Here is a 9,877-nt window from a genome sequence, read left to right as displayed (position 1 = left end):
AAGCTTGTAGAAAACATTATGTAGCAACTTGGATGCATATATGAATTTAGTCTTACGCTAATTCGTGCGTTCATGTTAAACTATAACGTATTTTCTTTATCACCATTATGGTTTGAGCACCATATCAAATCCGTGACGATTTCTATTTTCATTCTATGACATTTTCAGAGGTTTGTCATGGAAACTAAGCCCAAATTAGAGCCCATATGGGCTTTTTACAAATTTGTGACGAAAATTCATAAATCATCATAGATTCTACCTGTTTATGACGGTGTTCATGAATGTCATAAAAAATTCGTCATGGATCAATGGATTTCTTGTAGTGATACTTCTTGTCGGAAAATCGCTAGCTAGCAGCGCTGTTGGCGAGCGCGCGTGGATTAGCATGCGCCGTTGGGGCAACGTCGATGTTTGCAGGTTTTTTTTCAAGTAGTGGTGTATACAGAAGGCAAGTCTTCAAGAGAGCGATGTCACGCACAACGCCAGTACGTGGAGTACCTCCAAATAAATAAACATATTATCATTATTATTGTGGACAATTCTTGTCACTGTTTTTGTCTTCTTGATATAAAGAGAGTGAGAAAATTGGTCACAAAATGTGTTGGTGTGTATCGAACTGAGGATGGATCAGGCTGGCGATCGAGCTCAGCGCGTGATCGCGCTCAGCGCGATGGCGAGGTTGGCGAGCTTGGCGAGGTCGTCGTCCTCCGCGGCCACCGGCGACGGGACGCCCCGCTGCTCGAACCCCCGCTCGCACTCCACGGGCGCCCGCGCCGTCCTGCGGAGGCACAGCTTCCCGTCGACGAACCTCCGTTTCTCCACGGCGGCGTGGCACTCCGGCTGGTACACGTGCACCACGGCGTCGTACAGCGACCGGCACGCCCTCAGGCCGTCCGCCAGGGCGCCGCCGCCGCCGCCTGCGAGCAGGGCGTCGATCTTCGCCTCGGTGGCGGTGGCGTTGGCCGTGGCGAGCTCGACCGCGAAGAGCGCGAGGTCGCCGTAGTCCGCGGCGCCGACGCTGTGGCCGGTCAGGGCCGACAAGCAGAAGTGCTCGGTGAAGGTGCCACCGCCGGCGGCGGCGGCGAACTTGCACCCCGAGGGCACCACGCTGGGGGGCTCGCTGGCGACATCCGAGGCGGCGAAGAGGACGCAGAGGAGTCCGACGAGCGGAATTATAATGCTATTACGGTTGGTGAATGAAGAGGCGGCCATGGATGTCGTTGTGGTGGCCTGCAAAGCTTGTATGGTCAGATCAGTGATCAGTGGCCACTGCTTTCTTCTACATGTAGCTGTTTTATAGCGTGCCATGATTTTAGTTTATGGAATGTTCATTATTCGTCATGATCAGATGCCAAGATTTCTCGTTTTGTGTATGGAAATGTATCATCACGCATTGTGTCGTTCCTTTTTTTTCCGTGTACATACATTTGTGCAAACAGCTGGGAGTGAATAGTATCTCTTTTAAAACTTTCTAATTAGAGAGCTTTCATTTTGTACTGCATTTCTAACATCAACAATTTTGTTTTCCTTTCATTTTCGTATTTGGATGCAGTTAACCCGTGACCGGTCGCACAAAGCGCACAGCGCGCGACCCCTTCCCTTTTGGATTCGACGCACGTCTCCTCTCCCACTAATGAATGTCGCTTTCCACCTACAGTATGATAAGGGTTCACCTCCAGATTTCTTTTTTTTTAATATGAAACTTCTTCAACTAAATGTTTTATTTCCTTCGTATGATCTTCATTTTGAATATTAATTGCATCATTGTGATCTACATGATGAGACGAATAAAACTAGATCTCACTTGCATATATTTTGAACACATTTTGCAATAGTAGCAACTTATATGTAAATTTGAGTTTGGTATTATTGAAAGATTTGCTACAATATACATATATAAGTTGTCACACATATAAAAAAATATTTATAAGTTTTTTACAATAATAAAGTTCCCACCAAAGCATAATCTATTACTCAAAAAATAAAATTTGTCATATATATAAGTTGTTACAGACACAAGATGTCATTTTACATAAGTTGTAAAAAAGGAGTAAATTGTCGTACACATAAGTTTCTATACAACAAAAATAAAAGTTGTCACACATTTAAATAAATGTTGCCACAAAACAAAATCGATTATATACATGAGTTGCCACACATATATGATATAAGGTAGTACAAATAAAATACTCATACATATAAGTTGACACAAGACAAAAAATTATTATATGCACATAATAAGTTGTTACTACAATAAGTCGATATATACATAAGTTGCTACTACAGTAAGTCGATATACATATAAATTGCTACAGAAAGAGAGCAGATCTTCATATAAGTTACTACTATTTATAACATCGTCAAAATTTATGCAAGCGGGGTCTAGTTTTGTCCGTCTCATTGTTTAGAATACAACGACGTATTCGATTCTTAAAACGGATGTAATATGAAGGAGATAAAATATTTTTTACCAACAAGCATATTCAATAAAGGAGGGAGTGGAGAGGGTTGAGAGAGCCGGGGACGTGGACCCCTGGCTAGCGTGCGCATCAGACTCTGTCAGCAAGCCGCAAGCCCAACAGCTATAAATGTGCGTATAAAACCAATCAAATAAGTCCAAAATAGAAGTCAATGCAGGCCAATCAAATAAGCCCAAAGCAGAAGTCAATGCAGACCATAGTTGGGCGCTGGTGGGCTGTGCGGGGTCGTGTGCTCCGGCGCGAGCGCGACTCCGCGCACGATAACATTTTCCTTCGTATCTTGTTTTTCCTCTCTTTTTCTTCTTTCGTGTTCCTGTCTGACACTTTTTGCGTGGGCTGCTAGTGCTAGCCGTGGCCCAGACCTGGCGATGTTGGCGAATTTATTTCTAATTTCTCTTAAGCTGGGCTGTTAGGCATGCATGGTTTGGATAGGCCTTTTCTTGGGCCACAAAAAAGATAACAAAACTGGCCCAGTAGCATGAGTCCCGGCGGGCGGTGCGGAGGACGAGTAATCCGATGGCGAGCTGCTGCCATGCCGGCGGTGGCCGGGCGGCCGGCGCCTCCTTGCCGTCAAGCCAATTCCAAATCCAAATGCTATGTCTGTTGGCATTCGACAACAACAACGCCGCGCGGAGTTGCCGCACGACTCAATCCCTACGAGGAAGTTACTATCGTAGTGGTGCTGCCTTCACGCGCACAAGGTGTTCGTGAAAATGGCCAGAAGCATCCCCCCTACCTTGCCTTGTCCCTGCCGAGCGAAACCTTAGCCGAACGAGGATTGAGTGCAACTGCATCTTTGTCGGCTGATGCCGGGGCCAATCGGAGCACGGGTGGGCTCTTTCCCACGAACGTGGAGAGCTCGTCCCATCGAACCGACAAGGGGCCCGCTTTGTCAAGACAGAAGCACTAGGGACTTGGCTGTGTTGTCTTGTGCCGTTGCTTCACAAGTGCCAAGGCAAGGATCAAGCATATCTCCATACTACTGGAGGGAGATGATATGGCTTGAATCTAAACCTGATTACAAGAGCAGATCGATAACACCCAACTCGCCCTCCTAAGAGGCTCCGAGTCTTGCGGGAACTATCTACTGCCTAAAACCCTAATGAGCCGCCGGCTCTTACATTTATAGAATCTGGAAATTAACTAAAAGACCCCTGAAAAACACAACCGAACTAATACAAAAGGAAATAACTTATGCTACTCCGTTGTGGACACCACCTGCTTCTTCTTGCGTTGATACTTCTTGCCAAAGAATGCGTCCACAACACGTCCCCCCCCCCCTGACCAAAAAGCTTGGATAACGCTCCTTGAAATCTGTCAAAGGTTCCCATGTTGCTTCAGCTGGGCTACGACCTTCCCATTGCACTAAGAGATTCCAAGAGTTATGCGCTGGTGTTGCACGAAGCACCTTGGCTGGAACTGGAAGAGCACGACCATGAGCAATAGGTGGCAGGGCGACAGGAGCAGCTGGAAGATCGCCGGTATGCTTCTTCAGGAAAACAACATGAAACACATCATGTATGTGAGACTTGGTAGAGAGGCGAAGACGATAGGCCACTGATCCAATCTTTTCAACCACCTGAAACGGTCCGTAGTAACACGGGGCAAGCTTGCCCTTGGAGCCATCGGTAATACCAATAGCCGTTCTGTGATGAAGGCGAAGCCAAACCCATTCACCCACCTCAAAGGCAACATCACGATGCAACTTGTCATGCGAAGTCTTCATATAATCTTGAGCTTGCAACAACCGCTCCTTAATCTCTGCGAGAAACACATCATGGTGCTGGAGTTGTTTGTCCACTGCAACAACTCATGCCAGTCCGGGTTGATATGATGCCAATGTTGGTGGTTCACGTCCATATACCACCTGGAACGGTGTGGTGCGCAGCGCCGACTGGTAGGATGTGTTGAAACAATATTCAGCCCAAGGAAGCCACCTAAGCCAGATGCGGGGGCGATCCCCAGCCAAACATCGCAGATAAACACCAAGCACCCTGTTGGCAACCTCGGACTGCCCATCCATTTGCGGCCGAAACGCAGAGCTAAGACGAAGCTTGACACCAGCCAAAGAAAAAAGTTCAGTCCAAAGGGTGCTTGTAAAGACAGGATCTCGATCACTCACAATTGAGGAAGGGAACCCATGCAGCTTGACAATGTTGTCGAAGAATGCTTGAGCCACTGTTAACGTGGTATAAAGATGTCCCAGCGGCACAAAATGCACCATCTTGGATAACCGATCCACCACAGTCAGCACCACCGATTTGCCGCCCACCCATGGAAAACCCTCCACAAAATCCATGGAGATGTCAGACCACACCGTTGATGGAATGTCCAGAGGCTGCAATAACCCAGCTAGATGAAGATGCTCAGTCTTGTTTCTTTGACACACCAAACAACCACGAATGTACTCACGCACACGTGCTGTTGCGCGGGGACTGTAGAACAAAGCTCGCAACCGAACTAGGGTCTTTTGCACACCTTCATGACCCGTACCATGAGCATGGTCAAGGAGCTGGGGCCAGAACGTGGAGGAGTCAGGGACAAAGATCTTGCCCTGATATAGGACGAAGCCATCCACCTCTGACCAACCCTCCCCAGCAGAACCCGCCGAGATCTCTTGCCGCTTGGATAAAATCTCCGGCAATGATGCAGACTCGCACCTGAATTCCTCAAACTCCGGCCGCGAGACAGAATGTAGAGGAAAGCCAGCTCGTGCTCGTCACGGCGCGATAAGGCGTCAGCCGCTGCGTTCATCTTGCCCGGCTTATACTCCACCTGAAAACTGTAACCAAACAGTTTGCTTACCCAAGTATGTTGCGGTATTGTGGAGAGCCATTGATGGAGTAGATGCTTTAGGCTGCAATGGTCAGTGCGCACCACGAACTCCCGCGTCCAAAGATACGGTCGCCAGTGACGTACGACCTTAACCAGCCCGATGAGTTCACGCTCGTACGCCGCGAGCTTGGCGTGCTGCGGGGCAACGGGACGACTGAAGAATGCGATCGGACCCTCACCCTGATGGAGGACCGCGCCAAAGCCCGACCCAGAGGCGTCGCAATCGACTACGAACGCCTTCTCGAAGTCCGGCAGCTGGAGTACCGGAGCCATGGTCAGTGCGTGCTTGAGGGCTTCAAATTCTTATGTCGCCGCTGCTGTCCACTGGAACGCCTCACGCTTGAGAAGAGCTGTCAATGGAGATGCAATGACACCATAGTTGTGGATGAAACGACGGTAATAGCCGGTCAAGCCCATAAAACCACGAAGCACCTTGATGGAGCGCGGTAGCGGCCATGCCTGCACCGCACTGATCTTGTCTGTATCCATGGCGACCACGCCATTAGCAATGACATGCCCGAGGTACTGAACACGCTGCTCCCCAAAAGAACACTTGGAACGTTTCAAGATGAGGCCATGTTGCCGGAGCGCCAAGAAAACCGAGCGTACATGATGCAGGCGTTTTGACCAAGATTTACTGAATATGTGTTGACGCTCCTTAGCGCCCCCGATTTGTATACCGCAAGCGCACGGTTCGTGTAGCTTTTCCCTTAGAGTATTCCCCCAAGGTTTATCAATCCACGGAACCAAAGATACAAGAAACAATCTACTAGCATAGAGATTCCTTTGTGTTGAGATGGTGAAAAACGAATATAATCTATTAAAAACGACAAACACCGAAGGTAGCAAGAGAAAGTTAGAGATAACCAATCTAGATCACCTAGATCATGCATATGTTGTAGTTCCAGCTAGATGTAGTGAAGTAAGATAGATGTGAATCTCAATGAAAAGCATCTTTAAACTCAAAATCTCCAATCCGATCCCTCGATACCCCCACCTACTCAGTGGCAACGCCCTGTCACGACGCCCCCCTTTGGACGAAAGTACCCTGAAGCAAGTCGAAACCCCTTTGGTAGTTCCGCCATGAACCTCTAGCCACCATGACTACAAGATCATGCTAAGCGATCTATCTCGATAATAGATCTAGGATGAAGCAAACCCAAAGAAAAGAATGAAATCGAAAGAAAGAACATGGTCGCTAAACATTCGGAATCATAAATAACTTCACCATGAATGATTGTACATCACAAGATCACAACTGGGGCCCTACCTTGATCTTGATGATCCTAGCTCCAGAACTCCGATGTGGTTTTCCTTGTAAGGTTCCCACGTCGGCTAGGGAAGCCCCTAGACAACTAGCATGACCCTCGGCTCTCCGAGAGGTGTCCCTCTATCTTCTCTACTCCTTGGCATTGTCTCCCGAATTGATCTCAGCGTGAACCTTGGGGAGGTGTCTTTAAATAGCCTCAGGGAACCCTAGGTCAAAGGGGAGGCCGAACCGCCTCAAAAAGGGGCTGGGCCGGCCAGCCCAATGGACCCAGGCCGGCCGGCCTGGCCCATTTCTTCGCCGCCTCGTGTCCTCCTTTCTCCGCAAGTGTCCTGGAGTCTTCTAGAGTTTATGCCTTTCACGATTGCACCCCATTAGACGTCGTTATCTTTGAGATTTCTTCGAGAAAAAGGATAGGATGGAAAATCCTTCATTAAATCTCTCTTTGCTTTGCTTAGCCCCGAAGTATCTTGATCTTATCTTGTGGGCTTTGTCCTTTGTGCTTCATTAGAGGGTGGATGTGCACGAACGGGCCTCTAATCATCACGACCTTCGGTCCTTTGTTCGGGGTTTGGCCTTCGTCTTTCTTCATTGTCATCGCGTGATCGTGGGCCTCATCATTTTGTGCTCCAAAATTGGTCAAAAACCTGCAAAAACGAAGTACCTCCAAAATATATGTGCAAACGCGAAAACGACCAATAATTGGGCCGAGGTTAGGATGGTTAGTGATTTTGATATTAAATTAATGCCATTATCAAAGTTAAATAGGGGATAAAATGGATACTTAAGGAGCGACAACATTCCCCCATGCTTAAACCTTGCTCGTCCTCGAGTAAGTCTTTGATAAAAAACAGCTTTGCCTTTCAGTGTCCAATCCCTGCACTTGATCATACACGAGAAAACACAATGCTCCCAAAAATATTTTGCAGTTAATAGTTCAAGTTGTAACCATCTTTTTCAATGTGGAAGGTAGATACAAGTTAAATGCTTCCCCACAATTATTAAGCACATGCTCTCAAAATTAAACAAGTCTCAGAATTAAGAAAGTAAGTTCCATAAGTAATGCTAAATCAAGATCAAAAATTTAAACCTCATTGCAATTTGATCATGGAAACTCTCAGCTCATCTTGTCTCTCAAACTTGCTAGAACTTTCTCCTTTCTTTCTCTCATATGTATGTGTGAGGCTTTATCTGGAGCTCTGGAAAGGTTAGTCCTAACAAAAGATATTATAATTAAGATATTATCAAAACAAGAAATACTTCTTATGGATTTACCGAGACTCGTCAAAAAGACCATTGGAAAATATTTTTTATTATGGAGAGGGAGAGAATGGAACACACACTTTAGATGGTGGACATGTGCAAATGGCAACGGTTGATCCCAAGGCACAACTGAAGTCCTTGTTATCGGATTGCACATGGTTGGAATAATTGAGTATAGAATAATCTTTAAAGTACTTGGAGTTTAATGAAGCAAACGGGACCGAGGGGCTTTTCATCATCATTCATCATTTTTTTTCTTTTCTCTCTCCTTTTTTTCTTTCTTTCTTTTTTTTTGCTCCTCAGAACCGTTGGCAACACAATGCACTTACTCCACCTTCCCCCCATGCTTGAACGTTTGCTTGTCCTCAAGCAATGAAGTGATGATAACTTGATGGAGTGAGTGCACAAAACCTTTATCAATTCTCTGGACTCAACTTTGGAATTAAAGGGAGCATCTCCACGTGAAAGATTGAAGCCAACAGAGGAGGAAAAGGGGCAGGCCGGCCGGCCTAGGGGTGTTGGGCCGGCCGGCCTACTGTCTGTAGGCCTCCAATTCTTTGGATTTTTCTTCTGTGAACTCTTTGATGCTTCCCAAGCTTATGTTTTACTGAATTTTGCTCTTAATTCCACTATTTTGCCGTTGAAATAAAAATATATACTCAATATATAGGTTGTGGTCAAGGAGGTGTTTCACAAAAAGATGTTTTTGGTTAAGGGTGGATATCCAGCGAGGTTTGCGATGTTCCTGGTATAGAAACTCATAATGCATGGATAGAATGACTAGCAAAAGAGAGGTACGCAAAAATACGGAATGGTCAGCTTCTTAGTCTCGTACCAAAGAAGATAAATCCTGAATTAATTCACCTGAAAATAATTCTTGCTCTATGGTTTGTTATGATATATCATTTAGGCTTGTAGAAGGGTAGAGCAATTGCAAAAGGTATCATTGACAAGGTTAGCTCAAAATTAAATCCAAATTAAATTTTCCTTGACAAGCTTAAGTAAGAGAGCAAGAATAAAAGATATGGGTCTTAATTTATCATAACCTCCACAATTGAATTAGCCGGCATTTAATTAATTTTCAGATCATGTTAGAGAGAGCATTAGTTTAATCATGCATAAACCAAGCACAAGAAAGTAGACAAGGCGGCAACGATCATCATATTTTATCATGGCACAAACTTTCTATCATCATTACTAACCATAACATTAAAGCGTGGGTGATGTATTTATTTATCATGGTGATGAAAACAAAAGAAAGCAAATTGCACACATGCTGAAATAAATAAAACAGAAAATTGCTACGCACACACAAGCTTGCACACATGCTGAAAATAAATGAAAAGAAATAGAAAAATCCAAACCACACGTGCGAGTATTTTATTCATGGTCTTGTCGTCGATCACTCTCCTTGATTGTCTCTTGCATTGTATCCTTGGTCATAATACTGCTGAAATGCTCCTCTATTAAATTGTTCCAGTGGCGCCAGGCCTAGGAGTCCCATTTGATATGCAATTCCAGTGGTTCCATCTTCTAGTTGGCTTGTGTGCCTCCGGATGGCGTCAATGTCTTCCATGTTTCTTCTTGCATAGGCACCCATGATTCTCATTCCTTGTTCCGGTTGAGGGAGGTCAAAAAATTTTGCTCCAAATGACGGGTCGGGCGTTTCTCCTTGGTATGATGGGGGTGGGTAGCCGTAGTTGCTAAATGGTGGGGGCACCGCCGCAGCATGCCCCATGCTTGATCTTGGTTCCCTTCCCATTGACTCGTCCATCCTTGCGAGTATCCTTGTCCACTTGATGCACCTTGAAATTCATTCCTCCAATAAGCGGAACTTGGCGGTGGAAGGTCTACTTCCAAGTCTTCTTGTTGTGCTGATGCCGTTGTTCCTTCAATTAACCTTCCTCTTTTTGATTTCTTCACCTTTTTTCCAATATTTTCAACTCGCCAATCAGTCCTCCCTCTTGCGAATAATTTCAGCCTTAGATCGGGGAGGGAAATATCCATCTCAGAAATAGTGAATCCCTTCTTT

General features: G+C 45.8%; 1 protein-coding gene across 1 annotated transcript; it reads right to left on the bottom strand.

The window, feature by feature from the left end:
- Positions 1-645: 645 nt before the first annotated feature.
- LOC120695059 lies at positions 646-1,212 on the bottom strand. The gene has a single exon (XM_039978379.1). It carries the CDS (start codon positions 1,210-1,212, stop codon positions 646-648), a length of 567 nt encoding a protein of 188 aa, XP_039834313.1.
- Between the last annotated feature and the right edge of the window lie 8,665 nt (positions 1,213-9,877).

Source organism: Panicum virgatum, chromosome 2K, assembly GCF_016808335.1.
Source record: "Panicum virgatum strain AP13 chromosome 2K, P.virgatum_v5, whole genome shotgun sequence".
In the NCBI taxonomy this organism is placed as follows: Eukaryota; Viridiplantae; Streptophyta; class Magnoliopsida; order Poales; family Poaceae; genus Panicum; species Panicum virgatum.
The sequence above is the reverse complement of the archived record's forward strand: the minus strand, read 5'-3'. Positions and strand labels throughout refer to the sequence as shown.